Source organism: Rosa chinensis, chromosome 3 (genome assembly GCF_002994745.2).
Source record: "Rosa chinensis cultivar Old Blush chromosome 3, RchiOBHm-V2, whole genome shotgun sequence".
Classification (NCBI taxonomy): domain Eukaryota; kingdom Viridiplantae; phylum Streptophyta; class Magnoliopsida; order Rosales; family Rosaceae; genus Rosa; species Rosa chinensis.
Window position 1 is genome coordinate 17,751,599 of NC_037090.1, and position 18,162 is coordinate 17,769,760.

The window sequence follows — 18,162 nt, forward strand, 5'->3', positions numbered from 1 at the left end:
ATTTTTGCTTGCCAATGTCAAGGAGATCTCAACCAACACTTTCTCTTGCATGCGAGATTCAATCTAGATTCAAATAAAAACAAGTGACACCCAAGGAAAAGACCTAGGAACGAGTACCCGTGCTAATCCATCATGAGTTATTGAGATCGAGCTTCGTATTCGCTTATGGTATTTTTGGTCTAATGAACTGTAAATTCATCGTTAATGGCATTTTAATTGAAAATGGCTACGGTTGATTCTCTAGTTGTCAATAAGTTGGTTGATTAAGGATGATGAGCCTCGTTGAAAGCTTGACTGAGTAACCGCTCATTGCTCCCTATAGATAATATTTCATATTCATGTGCAAATAAAGAAAAAAAATTGTATAAAAGGGAAAAAATTTACTTACTCTCCATAAAATGGGAGGGGTAGAATGGGAATGTCGAAAACAGTCTGATGGTAATTTCATGACGGGACGGTGGAGTCCAGACAAGAAAATCAGAAAATAAGCAGTTTCACAGTGCTTTCTCCTTTAATGGAGGGAAGTTTTGTCTAAACTCCCACATCCAACTTAAATAGAAGGGACCTTCTGGCGCCATTTGCAGATTAACCCTTCCCTTTCAAACTTCCACCTTCTTCTTCCACCCTCTGCTAGCTAGCTTCTTCATCTTCCATGGAAGAAAAGGAAAGCACCTTTTCTGGCTCACTCGGCAACTCGGACACCGACTCACCCCCACCCAATAACTCGTTCAACCACACCGCCGTCTCGTCCCCGGTGGTCAACACGGCGGTCAACGTGACCTCAGAGACCACACTAGTTGTTGGTCCCACAGCACCAACAGCACCACCTCAACAAACAGCACCAACATCACAAGTACTGGTTGCAGCAAACACAGGTGTTAGAGTCCAAGGAAATGTTGACTTGCCTGGGAAGAAGAAGAGAGGGAGACCCAGAAAGTACGACGCCGACGGAAACTTGAGGCCGGGCCAGACCCACAATTCGGGCCACGTGATTCACGTGCCGCCGCCGCCGGGGTTTTATCTCTCGCCTGGTTCTCCCAGTCCCTCCGAGTTTTCTGCAAAGAAGGGAAGAGGAAGGCCGGCTGGATCCGGCAACTGGCAGGTTCTTGCTTCTTTAGGTAAGTTGAGGGGGAGAACTTGTATGTTTGGCAACAAAATGGAGGAAAAGGAAAGCTTTATTTGGGGTTTTGGATAATGTGGTTCGTGCTTGGTTGATTTTCCCTTGTTATTTCCTCCATTTTTTTGATAAATAAAGCTCAGCTTACCTACCCAAAACAAGGAAAAGAAAGAAGCTTTTTTTTTTGGACATCTGGTTTTTCTCTGTTTCTTTTTGTTCTTTTCTGCCATTCTCTCACCAACCAAACAGACTTTGTAGGTAAATGGGAAAATTATTCTAACTTATGGTAGGATGTAGATCTGAAAGTTTTCTGGGGTTAAAGGGATTCAGGGTTCCTAACAGTGTAATTTGATTGTTTGAATCAAAATGAGTATAGATTTGTTCGAAGATGATTGTTTAGAGAGAGCAAAGATAGTAATCTGTTGAAAATTTGCCAATTAAAGAACTATAATCAAGCTTTTGATGTGCAATTAATCTGATGTGGAGGGTGGGTTGTTTGCAGAAACAGCAGGTGGGGACTTCACACCACATGTGGTTACTGTTGGGACCGGAGAGGTAATGAATATATAGTAGTGAGGATCTTTGGCCAGATACTGAATGTGGTTTCGGTTTGTTGAATATGACTGTTGGTCTGAAATTGTCAAATTGCAGGATGTTGCGGGGAGAATTCTGTCATTTTCTGAGAAGGGTCCTCGAGGGATTTGCATTCTCTCTGCTAATGGAGCTGTGTCAAATGTTACCATTCGCCAACCTGGTTCTTCTGGCGGTATTCTGACTTATGAGGCATGGTCTCAGATTCTCTCAACATTGTTTGGCCTTGTAGCTGTTGTTTTTTTTTTTGGAATTGCATACAAGTAGATCTTTCTTATATTTCAAAGAGCCCCGGATGATTCATATAGTTGTTCAGTGTGTAACAAACAAACAACAATATTGCGGCTTTCTTCTGCTATTTCATGATGTTGTTTCACTGTCATGCTCATTTTGTATGTCACTTTGGAAATTCATTTTTTTGCTTCGCATCCTCTAAGAAATCACACTTAATTGCAGGGGCGCTTTGAGTTGTTGTCTTTATCGGGATCGTTTACAGTCACTGAGGTTGGTGGTGTAAGAAGCAGGACTGGCGGCTTGAGTGTCTCATTGGCTGGACCAGATGGTCGTGTAATTGGTGGTGGCATTGCTGGTATGCTAACAGCTGCGAGCCCTATCCAAGTAAGGAGTTTTTTACACATTTCCATCTGATATTGATAAGCCGTGTCTTAACCCTCCACCCTTACCTTAAAATCTGATATAGTAATGCTCGACTGACTGTGACACCTGACCAATGACTAATCATGGTAATCTAGAAAAGCAGAGTGCTGAATGCATACTCAGAATCTAACTTGACACCTGATTGGAGCAAGTGAAATTGGCTCATAACTGAAGCTACTTTGAAGTACATAGGTCCAGTCAGAATCATCAATTTTTCTTAATTCTGTTATAATTTACCACTAGGAAATATGTGCAGTTTAACTAAAATCATTCTGTCTTCTCCAAAATGTAAAGTCCATTTCATATATCTATTGACAGACTTGTATTTTGATTAATTTGTTAGATTGTGGTTGGAAGCTTTATGCCGAATGGGTGTAAGCCACAGAAGAAGAAGCATTATCGTGAGACAACAGTGGCTTCTCCAATCTCAGGTGCACCAGATACGGTCACCGCAGCAACACCTATCTCGCAAGCACAACCTGAAATTGAGACCAGGTTTACCCCAATAGTCCCTTTAGCAGCACAAATCCATGGAGAAGGAGAAAAAGGCATGAGCCAAAACCAGAACTTCAATTTCATACCCACCAGTGCTTCCATTCTCATGCCTACTAATGCTGGTTGGAATGCAACGGAGCTGAAGTCAGATCATAGGCCATCTCCAGACATCAATGTATCTGTTCCGGGTAATTAGAGTGATTACAGCACACCGTACGGATTTTCCAGTCAGAGATGTGTGTGCTTGTGTATCTTTAACTAGAATATCAGGTCTTATGTTTGCAGCTTGATGAATGTTTCATTACCGAGGAGACAAATTGAGAGCATCAACCTAATCATTCTTTTTATCACATGTTGTGGAGATTTATTGACAATTGATGTTAGAATATTTTAGCATTAGATTGTAAGAAATTTGTGACAATTGCTACCTTAATTTTTAGCTTCACATGTGTTTTAATCAATTGGAGTCGATTTGGTTATTATTAGTTCTTTTGATGTTTTTGAAGGACTGTCTGCCCCCCTAATAACACATTGAAAATTTTCAATTAAGGAGAGAATTTCATAAATGGTCATTGAAGTATGACTTATTTGATTTATTTGATTTTTTTGTCATTTAATTTTCAAATATATCATTTTAGTCATTCAATTATTATTCGGTGAATTACTTTGTTCAATTCTCTGTTAAAATATTAGTTAAATAAGCATTTTTTGTGAATATGCATTTTTTAGATGACAATTTTATCAAAATCTCACTTTAGTCACTTCTCCTAATCATTCCAATTCAAATTTCTCAATTTTTGACAATTAGATGGACAAAAATATCTTTTGTTTAAGGATATCTCTATTTGTGTTTGGCCCAAACTCTAGGTTACTTGACCTAGTAGTAATAGGGTTAGATTAGAAGGATCTAGATTCCTATTCAATGTACGATTACTTTCCTTGTACGATTGAGATTATATGTATTGTAATCCTCTATATAAAGAGGCCTCTATTATCAATGAGAATACACAGCAAATTCCTCTCAAATTCACAGCAAATTCCTCTCAAATTCAGTTTCTCTAAAACACGTTATCAGCACGAGCCTCTAACCCTGAAACCCTAATTTCGTAGCCCTCAAAATCCTGCAACCACCGCCCCACATATCGAAGCCCTAATCCCAAGGAGCCCAGAACCGGCGGCGGAACCACCGGAACCGGCCGGGAAACCCCTGAACCGGCCGTCAGAAAAATAGAACCGGCCCCTGCCCTGTGCCTGCCTTGTGCCTGCCCCTGCGAGCCCTGCCGAGATCTGCCGAGCCTTGTGCCTGCATCTGCCGAGACCTGCCGACAGCCCCTGCAAGCCTCCTGCCGAGAGCTGCCGAGACACCTGCCGAACCCTGCGCACCCTAGTGCCTGCCCCTGTCGACATCTGCCGAAAGCCCCTGCAAGCATCTGCCGAGAGCTGCCGACAGCCCCTGCAAGCACCTGCCGAGACCTGCCGATCTCTGCCGAAGCCCCTGCAGACCCCCCTGCGACATCTGCCGACAGCCCCTGCACGAGCCCTGCACAACCTCCGCACAGCTGCTGCACAGCCTCCGCATACCCCCTGCAGCGCCCCTGCACAGCCCGGCCTAGCTCCGGCCACCACCGCCGGCCACCAATTTCCGGCCACTTTTCCGGCGACCTCCGGTGACCTTTTTCCGGCCATCTACAGTAGTTTTTTCCGGTCAAGATTTCCGGCTATTTTTCAAGGTAAACTTTTCTAAAAGTTCCCGTTTTTGAAGTTTTTTTAATTTCCTCTTCTTTTCTCGGGGACTTCCAACATCCCTTCTTCTACCCCCCTTTCTTCTTCATAGGGGAGACCAATAGCCGAACTGTGGGGGTTCGTGCTCACTCCAAGCTTGGAGCTTGTAGAGTCCTCCAAACTTAGAGTTTGTTGAGAAGAAAACGATCGACCACATACATCGTCGTTTCGATCTAATCCAAAACCCCTCTTGGAATCGGATTTTCTTGGAAGCGACTACGCTCAGAAAAATCCCTAATTTCTTGGAAGCGACTACGCTCAGAAATTATATAGTTTTTCGTGGTAGCCTTCTTCGCTCCGAAACTAACCCTATTTTCTTGTTGTTTTTCAGGATGAATAACCTGAACAAGTTGAGCTTCGCTCCACTAGAGACAACGGGCGCAGGATACCACAAGTGGGTCCGTGATGTGCGCCAGCATCTTAAGGCTGATGGGATCCTAAGTACGATCCAAGAGCCAAGTCAGGACGTACGTACTCCTCAACAAGCTGCTGCTTTTGAAGCAAATAGAGCTGCGAGAGAGGCGAATGAAGCTAAAGCCATCATTCTCATGACAAGGCACATGAATGACGCGCTCCAAAATGAGTACCTCAATGAGGAAGACCCAAGAAAACTATGGGTGGAACTCGAGCAGCGTTTTGGCAACGTCCGTGATTCCCTGCTTCCAGACTTAGAAGTGAGATGGCATAGCCTCCGCTTCTGTGATTTCAAGTCTGTACTTGACTACAATTCAGAAGCACTTCGTATCAAGTCTATGATGGAATTCTGTGGGCAGAACATCACTGATACGATGTTGATTGAGAAGACTCTCTCCACCTTCCCCGTCTCTGCATTGATGATAGCCAAAAACTATCGAATTGATGTCAATGCTAGACGCATCACAAGATTTCATGAGCTAATTGGCGCCATGAACGTAGCTGAAAAGCACGACAACATACTTGTGAAGAACTATAACTCTAGACCTGTGGGAACCAAGTCAATTCCGGAGTCTAATTATAGTCGCGCCCCCAAGGGAGGACGCAAGGAGCGAAACCCTAAGAATAGGGATAATTCTGGACGTTCTGGTCCATATTCTCGCCCTAAAGAGGAAGGAAATCGCCAAGATAGGCGTACACGGAACCGTGGAGGTAAACGTGTAAAGAGAGAGAGAGGCCAAGCCTCCGGTTATGGTAGTAACGCCACCAAAGGCAATAACCGTCTACAAAACGCCCCCAGAGCGCCTCGATCAAGGGAATCTGACCATAATGATGCTTGTCTCAGATGTGGATTAAGTGGACATTGGGCAAAGAAGTGTACTGCATCCCAGAATGTTGCAAACTCATACAAGATGTATCGTGAAGCAAGGGAGGCACATTACATGGAACAAGAAGGTCAAGATGGACATCTCGATCTAAGGGTGGAAGACTACAAGGATCAAGACCCAGAAACTGGCGATTTTGATTAAGTCTTTCTATTTCCAAGAGATGTAGGCAATTGCCATATTATTTTTGTAGTAGATGCCAATGCTATTAGTCTTTCTTCAAAGTAGGCGCATCCAATGTGAGTGTGATGTCTAGGAAGGTTTTGAGATCAGTGGTACTTAAGTGAGCCTCGCTCCACCGACATCTCTCTACTCACCTGGTCACATTTACATTGGAATTACCGAAAGGAGTTAGACGACTACCATTGTTTTGCATTAACTAGTTTATTGGATTAGATTTCCTTTTGTTAATGCTTGGATCCGTTGGGGATCTAATTAACGATAAGTAAGAGATAGAGAGAGAGAGAGAACGACACAAGCGAAGTATAGTGGTTCGCCTCCGCATGAGCGGGAGACTACGTCCACTTGAAAGCTATACTAGTGTGTCGAGCCTTGCGGCCTAACAAGATTACAAGAGATGTAATGAATGTGTTGAGTTGTGGGAGGAGGCATTCCTTTTATAGATGAAGGAATGCTTCTCATTTACTTGTTCTTCGATGTGGGACAAGGAAAGTTACTATTCTAGTCTATTTAACATGTAGAAAGCTATGTTATGGGGGCATCTTGGCAAGGGCGAAAAGGTGGCTTCCCGGTGGCGGATTTGCGACTTCCGGATACCGCCGCGTAGCCCGAACATAGGGCTACACGATGCATGTCTCGGTTGGGCTTTGCCATGTCTTGTGGATGTCCCAAAGTAGGTGTTACTTATGCTTGGTGATGTAGTAAATACTCCATATTATTGGAGGTATGTACAAGTCCCCGAAGTCCCCGAGTAAGAGTAGCTTCTTGGTTGGGGAGTTCAAATCATGAAGTCATCAAGCATAAGTAACCGGGCGGTACGGAGCCCACAAGTCCCCGAACTCCGTAAGCAAGAAGGGACTCGTCAACCTGCACAACAAAGACAAAAAACAGGCATATGTAGAATGCTCGTTGCATTGGGCAACAAATGTGAGTTGCAATGATATGCGTTGGCATATATGAACGTATGGGGTGCGTGATACATGTTGATGTATACATGCGAATGGCGCCGAGTACGATCAAATATGACGTACAAACTCGAGAGCGCGTATGGTCGTGTGAGCATATGATAAATGTAAGTTGTATGAGCGCTGCGAAGGTAAACGTTTGTAATTCGTGAATGATGAATACGTGAACGCTTAAGTTTGTTTTGGTTGTCGCTCGTGTTAATGGAACGCGAAAAGAATTCAATTTGTCACGGGCGACAGATGGTAGAAGAATTCAATGTTCCATTAACGTGTTGTGTGTCGAGTAGACATGAGTGTAAAGCTCGAGGATTGCCGGGCAGGCATGAGCGGAAAAGTCAGGGTTGCCGGGAAGGCATGAGCGGGAAGCTCGGGGGTTGCCGGGAAGGCATGAGCGGAAGCTCGTGAGCGGAAGCTCGTGGGTGCCGGGAAGGCATGAGCGGAAAGCTCGTGAGCGGAAGCTCAAGGGTGCCGGGAAGGCATGAGCGGAAAGCTCGTGAGCGGAAGCTCAAGGGTGCCGGGAAGGCATGAGCGGAAAGCTCGTGAGCGGAAGCTCAAGGGTTGCCGGGAAGGCATGAGCGGAAGCTCGGGGTGCCGGGAAGGCATGAGCGGAAGCTCGGGGTGCCGGGAAGGCATGAGAGGAAAAGTCAGGGTTGCCGGGAAGGCATGAGCGGGAAGCTCGGGGGTTGCCGGGAAGGCATGAGCGGAAGCTCGTGAGCGGAAGCTCGTGGGTGCCGGGAAGGCATGAGCGGAAAGCTCGTGAGTGGAAGCTCAAGGGTGCCGGGAAGGCATGAGCGGAAAGCTCGTGAGCGGAAGCTCAAGGGTGCCGGGAAGGCATGAGCGGAAAGCTCGTGAGCGGAAGCTCAAGGGTTGCCGGGAAGGCATGAGCGGAAGCTCGGGGTGCCGGGAAGGCATGAGCGGAAAGCTCGTGAGCGGAAGCTCAAGGGTTGCCGGGAAGGCATGAGCGGAAGCTCGGGGTGCCGGGAAGGCATGAGCGGAAGCTCGTGAGCGGAAGCTCAAGGGTTGCCGGGAAGGCATGAGCGGAAGCTCGGGGTGCCGGGAAGGCATGAGCGGAAAGCTCGTGAGCGGAAGCTCAAGGGTTGCCGGGAAGGCATGAGCGGAAGCTCGGGGTGCCGGGAAGGCATGAGAGGAAAGCTCGTGAGCGGAAGCTCAAGGGTTGCCGGGAAGGCATGAGCGGAAGCTCGTGAGCGGAAGCTCAAGGGTTGCCGGGAAGGCATGAGCGGAAGCTCGGGGTGCCGGGAAGGCATGAGCGGAAGCTCGGGGTGCCGGGAAGGCATGAGCGGAAGCTCGGCGGTGCCGCTGAAGCATGAGCCCGAAAGCCCGGCGGTGCCGCTGAGGCACTAACGGGTAGCTCGATGGTGATGCCCTGAGGCATGAGCGTTGCCGTTGCTAATTATGCTGGGCTGTATGTATAAGTCCCGAAGTCCCCAGTCAAGGAGGGTGTGCTCGCGGGTTGATACCAAAGCGTAGCTTCGTGCCGTATATCAAGCATAATTAGTGCGAGTGCGTCGTCCATCTAGAATTGGTTGGAGCGAACGCTTTTGCCCTTTCGGGTGGGCCCCTGCTAGGCCCGCCAGGGAGTCCCCCACTCCTGGCTATAGACCTCCGTATGGTCGGAAAATTGTTTGATGAGGGGAGCTGCGCGGAGCAGAGGGTGTTGGGTAGCGAGCCCAATCTTAGATACCCAAGCATCGGGGTTAACTGCCGGATCAATGGCTGCCGTGGGCTGTGTTAACTAGTCCCTAGCTGTTTTCTCGAAAGAGAAACTTGACTGCAATGCCGCGTAGCGGTCATTGTCATGATGAGGCGTTGCCTTACCGCTTGGCGGTTGAATGAAAAATGATAAACACATAGAGCAAGTAATAAAATTTTGTTTGAGTGTCCCATACTTATTTAATTTTGCAATTTAAAATAGAAGCATGGCATATGTGTATAGCATGTACTTGTAATGTGGATGCTAATAACATTGTATTATTGTAAACTTGCTTAGAGATCGTTTGAGATCGGTATACGAAGCATGGCATATCTAGCATGTGAGACCTAGAAAGTGTTGCCAAATCTACGAAATGTTGTAGGCATGCTTAAAAGTTTATGGAAGCATGTAAAAGCATATCAAGTGTGATATATTGTAGGCATGCTTAGAAGTAGTAAAAGCATGGTATTGGCATGGTAGTAGCATGGTAGTAGCTCTAATTGTAAGAGCGTAAAAGATAAGATATAGTTACTTATCTTATGCTGATTTGGAGGCTAGCGGAGTTGTCCGAGCATGACGCTCCATTGCATCGGCGAAGCACCATAGTAGAAGGATAATGATTTTGCTAATTAGAGGGGTGATCGGTGATTATGCTTCCCTAATACAAGATGAAGTGTAGATGATTAACATATAATCTTGTACGCATGTTTGAATCATGTTGCATCATAAATATGTATGGTACTACTTGACATGAAAGACCTGAATTTCATGAGCATGTACAGATGCAAGTTTGCATTATGTTTGAATTTAGGTGAGGTAGAAAGATGAAAATTGATCTACCGTGTGATCATGGCATACTGAGCTTAGATAAGAGCATGGGTATCATAGCACATATTTGTTAAACGTGTGACCATCTAACTGGTAGCTCATAAATTAGGAAGGATGCATGTGCAGAAGCGTAATTTCAATGCCTTGACACATTCGAACATGTTGATAAGTTAGTTCTACTATGGTAGAGTTGATTGAGAGCATGCATGGTCAATCAATATGCTTGTACATATATAGAAGGTACGTGTATGTAGGCATGCATATATTAATTGGGATATAATATTTAAAAAGGTAAGCTGAGTGCTATTTGTATGTGTCAATAGCAGTTGGGACATGATATTATATTATTACAAGTATGGGAGCCTATGAATGAAAACCAAGCATGCTTTGCCCAGAGGCATCATGCATGTCGTAGGTACACCGCCTAGATTTTTCAAGGAGCATGTGCATATCAATTATGTGGCTGCGTTATTTGGGTATTGTCGGTCAAGTGCCACGTGTAGCATATATCAAACATATATATAATATTATATATGCCTTGGACGAATATAGTATGCATATATATGTTTATATGCTTTAGCTTTGCAGAACCGAGAGAAAACTCATCTGTTTTGCAGCTTTGCAGAAAGAAGACTTTCCAGTTTTCCAGCTCCAGGCGTTGATCAACGTTTAGGTGAGGAGATTTTGGTATGCAGCAGACAACGTTCTGGCGGTTCTCAGAGCTTTGCCTAGTGGAGCTGCAGTTTTGCGGAGGCCTGGCTGGCGGTGATGCTCAGCGGAGCGGAGCATTTGGCCGGCGGTGCTTGAAGATCATGGGTTCTTGGCGGAGGTTTTGTTTAACCGAAAAACTCAGCGGAGGAAGCTTTGAGGTTGCCGCTGATTGTTGCCGGAGTTGAGCGGAAGAAACTTGGCGGTGATTGTTGCCGCCGATGATGATTGAAGAGTGGGTGTCCACAGTGGATCTCTGGGTGTCCAGACCTGGAGGTCAGCGGGGACGTAGAGCTCGAAGGAGGCCCGAAGCTCGGCGGAGGTGTGCAGCCCAGCGGAGGCAAGGTTCAGCGGAGGTGGCTGGTGCCGCTGGGTGGCCGCTGCACATTCTGGAACTGCAGACATCGAGGTCGATGATGATGAGTGAACGAGAATGAGCACAAGAAGCCATCGAGCCTAGCGGGAGAGTTGCCGCTGACGGGGATTAGCGGAGGAAAGTGCCGCTGATGGTGCTTAGCGGAGGAAGCTCGGGTCAGCGGAGGATTTCCTGGCGGAAGCTGTTGTCGGACTTGGCAGAGCTGCCAGGCCTGGCGGTGAAACTCAAAGGAGAAGTTCGGCGGAGGAGCTTGGTCGGAGGTTGCCAAGCGGAGATTGTCTTGGTGGGCGGAGGTTTTTCCGCTGGTGCTCAAGAGTCCGGCGGAGACCGAAGAGTCCGGCGGTGGCTGAAGAGTTCGGCGGATGGTCAAAGTGTGGCGGAGCTTTGGAACTCAGCGGAGCGGAGCGCTGTGCAGCGGAAGAAGCTTTGCCGGCGGGTTGGGCGGAAGAGAGCCGGGTAGTCTGCAGCAGCTAGCAGAGGTGCTAGCGGAGCGTTGGGGAGTGGGCTGCGAGCTGTGAAGCGCCAGCGTGCATGCGAAGCCTGGCGGAGCAGTTGCAGGTAGTGGGTGCGACAAGGAGATGGAAGTTTGGCGGGAAAAGCTAGCGCTGAAGACTTTGAAAATGGTTCTGGGTGCCCAGAGAGTTTTTCTGGGTGTCTAGAGCAAATTTGTACCAGAATTTTTTTTTTTTTTTTTTTTTTCAGCCAGCGTTGACTTTTTCCTCCCTCAGCGTTGACCGGCCCCTGATGGGAGTTGACCGACTCCGCCGGGCGTTGACCAGCCATGTTGGGCGTTGACCGGACCCGCTGGGCGTTGACCGACCCCGCCGGGCGTTGACCGACTCCGCTGGGCGTTGACCGGACCCTCCGGGCGTTGACCGGACCCCTTTTGATGTTGAATGAGCGTCGACTCGACATTTTCGGGTCAAAGTTCGTGGTAGGTGACGAAGCCTTTGTGTTGGCTTCCCACAGACGGCGCCAATGTTAATGCTTGGATCCGTTGGGGATCTAATTAACGATAAGTAAGAGATAGAGAGAGAGAGAGAACGACACAAGCGAAGTATAGTGGTTCGCCTCCGCATGAGCGGGAGACTACGTCCACTTGAAAGCTATACTAGTGTGTCGAGCCTTGCGGCCTAACAAGATTACAAGAGATGTAATGAATGTGTTGAGTTGTGGGAGGAGGCATTCCTTTTATAGATGAAGGAATGCTTCTCATTTACTTGTTCTTCGATGTGGGACAAGGAAAGTTACTATTCTAGTCTATTTAACATGTAGAAAGCTATGTTATGGGGGCATCTTGGCAAGGGCGGAAAGGTGGCTTCCCGGTGGCGGATTTGCGACTTCCGGATACCGCCGCGTAGCCCGAACATAGGGCTACACGATGCATGTCTCGGTTGGGCTTTGCCATGTCTTGTGGATGTCCCAAAGTAGGTGTTACTTATGCTTGGTGATGTAGTAAATACTCCATATTATTGGAGGTATGTACACCTTTGGTTAAAGAAACGATGATGTAATTCCGTTTGGCTTATTAATAAAAGTTGAGTTCTTTTCTTTATGACTCCTTTTTTTAATTACGAGCTTTTCTTTTAGGAATGGATGAACTTCAATGTCTTGCGGATAGTGCGACTACGCACACCATTCTACGACATAGGCAATTATTCTTGGAGATGTTGCCTGCATATTCATCTGTGACTACGATGGCTGGGCCATCAAGTTTAGTTCAAGGACATGGAATGGCCCAATTCCTTTTGCCCAATGGCACCTTGATTAAAGTCACTGAAGCTCTCTACGCTCCTAAGGCGAATCGAACCTTATTGAGCTTCAAAGATATTAGAGCCAACGGATTCCATGCGGAAACGCATAGTGAGAACGGAATAGAATTCCTTTGCATTACCTCTAATGATTGCAGAAGAAAGCGCATCTTAGAGAAGCTTATGTGTCAATCTAGTGGACTTTATGTCACTACAATTCGACCTATTGAATCCAATAATGTCATAAGAGAAGATCTCTTGGATTCAGACACATATTGGCTTTGGCATGACCGACTAGGACATCCTGGTCGTGATATGATGCTCCGTATACTAAAGACTTCACACGGACATCCATTCTTTAGAGTGAGAAGAAGCAAGAATCGAAAATTGATTCCAGGACTTAGCAAGACCGCAACAATTGCAGCATCTGGAGCTGCAGCCGTCTTGGGGAGCCATAGGGCCGCCCAAGTCCCATGTGGTGACGCCATTAATGGCGCCAACCATGAGCATAACGCCATGGTTATTCCTCCTAGTGGCCATGACGCCACACACACTAATTTCCATGGCTCTAACGCCATAATGGGAGATGTAGTCACACACTTTGCTTCTAATAGCGCTACAGACGCTCAGGCCCAACCAAAATCCTCATTGGTTGCTTCTAAGGCCCCTCGCTCTTTCTGCAAAGCCTGTTCCTTCGGGAAATTAGGACCGAGACCGTCCTACGCAAAGGATCCCAAAATACTCATTCCGTTCTTACAGAGGATCCAAGGGGATATCTGTGGACCAATTCAACCACCATGCGGACCTTTTAAATATTTTATGGTATTGGTTGATGCATCGACACGCTGGTCACATGTCGCGCTACTGTCCACTCGAAATGCTGCTTATGCTAAACTCCTCGCCCAGATTATCCGTCTACGGGCTCACTACCCTGACCATCCTATTAAGTCAATTCGACTTGATAATGCTGGGGAGTTTACATCAAAGACATTCGATGACTATTGCATGTCACTGGGGATTGATGTAGAACATCCAGTTCCCCATGTTCATACCCAAAATGGTCTCGCAGAAGCCGCTATCAAACGACTACAAATGATAGCACGGACATTGGTTATGCGCACCAATCTCCCTGTTTCTGCTTGGGGATATGCAATATTGCATGCAGCGACGCTAATTCGTCTACGACCCACTACCACCCAATCTTACTCTGCGTTACAGCTAGTGACTGGATACGAGCCTGATATCTCGCACTTACGCATCTTTGGGTGTGCCATTTATGTGCCTATTACGCCGCCACATCGTACTAAGATGGGTCCACAACGACGAATGGGCATTTATGTTGGATATGAATCTCCAGCGATAGTCCGCTACCTTGAACCCTTGACAGGCGATCTCTTTACCGCTAGATTTGCGGATTGTCACTTTGATGAGACAGTCTTCCCATCGTTAGGGGGAGATAAGAACACATATGTTCAACAGGAACGACAGGAATTGTCGTGGTCTGTTCCCACTATGTCTCATCTCGATCCCCGTACCGCACAGTCCGAACTTGAAGTACGAAGAATAATCGAGCTCCAGAACGTAGCAGACACTCTGCCTGATGCGTTTTTTGATGTTGCCAAAGTGACGAGATCACACATACCTGCTGCAAACGTGCCTGCAAGGATCGATGTCCCAAATAATGGATATCACGCCTCTCCTGTGACACCAGGAGATGGGGCCATTGCCCAACATGGCAATGATGTGGCATCTATGGCCGCAGGTCCCACAAGAAAGCGCGGTAGACCGATTGGTTCGAAGGATACTCGCCCTAGAAAGAGAGCGAACGAGGGACAAACAAATCCTTTGATCATCGATACTCAAAATCCGTCCCATGACAATGTTCCGGATTATGGTTATGTCCAAGAGACATCTTTGGGGGACGCCTCATTGTCAGAACCTATCCCTGAGAACGTAGAGATCTCTGTTAATTACACTAGTGTACATGGGACGTGGGAAAGAAACTCCATCATCGTTGATGATGTATTCGCGTATTCAGTGGCGCGTGAGATTATTGAGACCGATGACATCGAACCACGCTCCGTTGATGAATGCCAACGTAGAGCCGATTGGCCAAAGTGGAAAGATGCGATCCAGGCAGAACTTGATTCTCTAGCGAAAAGAAAGGTATTCGGACCAGTTATGCCAATACCGCCCAACACCAAACCAGTTGGTCACAAATGGGTATTCGTTAGAAAGCGTAATGAGAAAAACGAGATTGTAAGGTACAAAGCTCGCCTTGTGGCGCAAGGTTTCTCACAACGCCCTGGAATCGACTACGAGGAGACATATTCTCCCGTAATGGACGTCATAACGTTCCGCTACCTTGTCAGTTTGGTGGTTTCCGAAAAACTGAACATGCAGCTTATGGATGTGGTTACTGCGTATCTATATGGGGATCTAGATACAGAAATATACATGAAGATTCCAGACGGAATTCAGTTACCCAAATCAAGTGGCTCTAAACCACGGAGCGCGTTTGCAATTAGATTGAAACGCTCACTATATGGATTGAAACAATCCGGACGGATGTGGTATAACCGTCTAAGTGACTACTTGATTGGAAAGGGATATGTCAACAATGAACTATGCCCATGTGTGTTCATAAAAGGGACAAGTTCCGGATTTGCAATAGTAGCGGTTTATGTCGATGACATGAACATAATTGGCACCCTTAAAGAGTTAAGGGAAACCGCTGAACACTTGAAATCCGAATTTGAGATGAAAGATCTTGGGAAAACACGGTTTTGCCTCGGTTTAGAACTTGAGCACTGTAGAGATGGTATCCTGATTCATCAATCAGCTTATACCCAAAAGATGCTTAGGCGTTTCAACACTGATAAGATTAAGCCTTCAAGCACCCCAATGGTCGTCCGTAGTCTTGATCCAAAGAAAGATCAATTTCGTCCAAAAGATGACGATGAAGAAGTGCTAGAGGCAGAAGTGCCCTACCTAAGTGCAATAGGCGCATTATTGTACTTAGCACAATGCACAAGACCGGATATCTCATTCGCTGTGAACTTGCTAGCTAGATATAGCTCTGCGCCTACACGACGCCATTGGATTGGTGTTAAAGATATCTTTCGATACCTAAGTGGTACGATCGATATGGGCTTGTTCTATCCCTACAGAAAGAAGATGGATTCGGACCCATCAAGTGCCAGGAACGCCACACATGGTGGACTGCGTTCCCTCTCCCCATCCCAAAACGATATAAGTGTTTTGGAAGGTTTTGCTGATGCTGGGTACCTCTCTGACCCACACAAAGGTCGCTCCCAAACTGGTTATGTTTTCACCATGGGAAAAACCGCGATATCTTGGAGGTCTACAAAGCAGACCTTAGTCGCTTCCTCTTCAAATCATGCAGAGATTATTGCTCTTCACGAAGCAGTTCGTGAATGTATATGGCTTCGATCCATAGTTACGCATATTCGAAGCAATTGTTGTTTGAAGTCTACCACAGATGAGCCAACGAGCATTTATGAGGATAATGCTGCTTGCATTGAACAAATGAAGCAAGGCTACATCAAAGGCGACAACACCAAGCATATATCGCCTAAATTCTTCTACAATCAGCAACAACAGAAGCTCCTCAAGATCAAAGTAAACCAGGTTCGATCTGAGGACAATGAGGCAGACTTATTTACTAAGTCATTGCCCAAATCCACGTTCGAGAAACATGTGGCAAGAATTGGCTTGCGGAAATTATCTGAACTCCCATGATCGTAGTCATCAGGGGGAGGCGCAGACATCAGGGGGAGATATCTACATGATCAGCTCGAAACGTGAAGGGTGTGTTGTGCTCTTTTTCCCCTTCGACCGAGGTTATTTTTGTCCCACTGGGTTTTTGTTACTCGGCAAGGTTTTTAATGAGGCAACGAGAGAAGCACCACGTTTGGACAACACAAGGGGGAGTGTTTAAGGATATCTCTATTTGTGTTTGGCCCAAACTCTAGGTTACTTGACCTAGTAGTAATAGAGTTAGATTAGAAGGATTTAGATTCCTATTCAATGTACGATTACTTTCCTTGTACGATTGAGATTCTATGTATTGTAATCCTCTATATAAAGAGGCCCCTATTATCAATGAGAATACACAGCAAATTCCTCTCAAATTCACAGCAAATTCCTCTCAAATTCAGTTTCTCTAAAACATCTTTGATATTATGGCAAAAAGGGTTTTTTTTTTTACAAAAAAATTAACGGAGTGACTAAAGGTGAATAACAGAGTTAAAGTTGAGGGATCAAAGTGATATATTTAAAAGATGAGTAACCAATGCCCATTTGTGATATTCTCCCTAATCTTTTTAGATAAGTCATCACCAACATGTCCCCCACACGTGACAAATTCTTAAGCCCTACTCGTGGATAATTTATATTGGGTGACATAAGAGTCCGTGTGGCCGCGAGACATATACTCGTGGGACAACCTGTTTTGATACTGTGATAAAGTATTTTGGACTTCACAATTAAAACCAATTCATTCCCAAATCCTTATAAACCGTAAACAAATTTCCAATTTTTCTGTTGGATCCATAATTTGAACCAATACTCCTTCACCGACCCCCTCCCAACTTGAACAACCATCTGGAAGGTATTCAAGGCACTAGCAACAAGCCAACAAGCACCTATGCTGAATTGCTGATACGGACCCTTCTCAAAGACTAGCCAGTTTGAACCGTTTCTACAACCAAATCACTATGCCAAAAAGTGCATCAGACGACAGAACTGTTCTGTCGTCTGAACGAACAAAAATGTGTCGTCTAGTACGGTGTCGTCTCTTGGGGGCATCAGACGACATAAAAAAATAAAAATCTTGTGTCGTCTGATGAGTTTTGCATTTTGGGAACATTGTGATCTGTTTCTTTAAAAGCATTCAAACAACAGTTTTGTATTGTCTGATAAACAAAACAACCACAGTATTTTTTAAATACTATTGTGTGAAGCATATTTGCAAGACTTATTTGTGTGGTCTGAATGCCCTTAAATAAGAAATATGAAGACTCTTATGTAGTGTCTTATCTCATACAACAGCATTTAAAGGTTGTGCTAATTTACTTTAAACGACAATTATATGTGGTCGTAAAGAGCATCAGAGAACAATTAAGTGTCGTTCTAGGGTACATACATACGACACTTAAGTGTTGTGTGAAAGGTCTTTTATGAGGTCTTTTTATATTGTCTGTGATTGATTCCAACCACACTTATTTGTTGTTATTATACGTTTTAGCCAACACTTTCATCTAACTTATGTTGTTATTTTGCCCTTTAGACTACAATTTTCTGTCGTCCCAATGCCAAAAAGACAATAGACTTCTATTTGATTTTTGTGTTGTTTTTGTTTAGCTGCAACCACACATTTTGGTGTGCTTTTGTTGTAGCTTGCAATTTTCTATTGTACCAATGCCAAAAGGACAATAGAATTCCAATTGGGTTTTGTGTTGTTTTTGTGCAGCTGCAACCACACATTTTGGTGTGCTTTTGTTGTAGCTTGCAATTTGAGATAACACATATTAGTAGTCCCCTGTTACAATTGGTATGCATGCATTCTGGAAATTAAAATTGCCCATTCATGAAAGTATGAAACCCACATCCAAAATCATTCATTGCAATTTCTATTAATCCACCATTGTCTTATGTACACAACCTAATCATGAGCATCGA

At 45.5% G+C, this 18,162-nt stretch overlaps 1 protein-coding gene across 1 annotated transcript; it reads left to right on the forward strand.

Moving 5' to 3' along the window:
- Positions 1 to 467: 467 nt before the first annotated feature.
- Positions 468 to 3,343, forward strand: LOC112193675 (AT-hook motif nuclear-localized protein 1). Its single transcript, XM_024333896.2, has 5 exons — positions 468 to 1,118; positions 1,620 to 1,672; positions 1,769 to 1,900; positions 2,165 to 2,326; positions 2,709 to 3,343. Exons 1-5 carry the CDS (start codon positions 653 to 655, stop codon positions 3,054 to 3,056), a joined length of 1,161 nt encoding a protein of 386 aa, XP_024189664.1. The 5' UTR covers positions 468 to 652; the 3' UTR covers positions 3,057 to 3,343.
- The last annotated feature ends 14,819 nt before the right edge of the window (positions 3,344 to 18,162 follow it).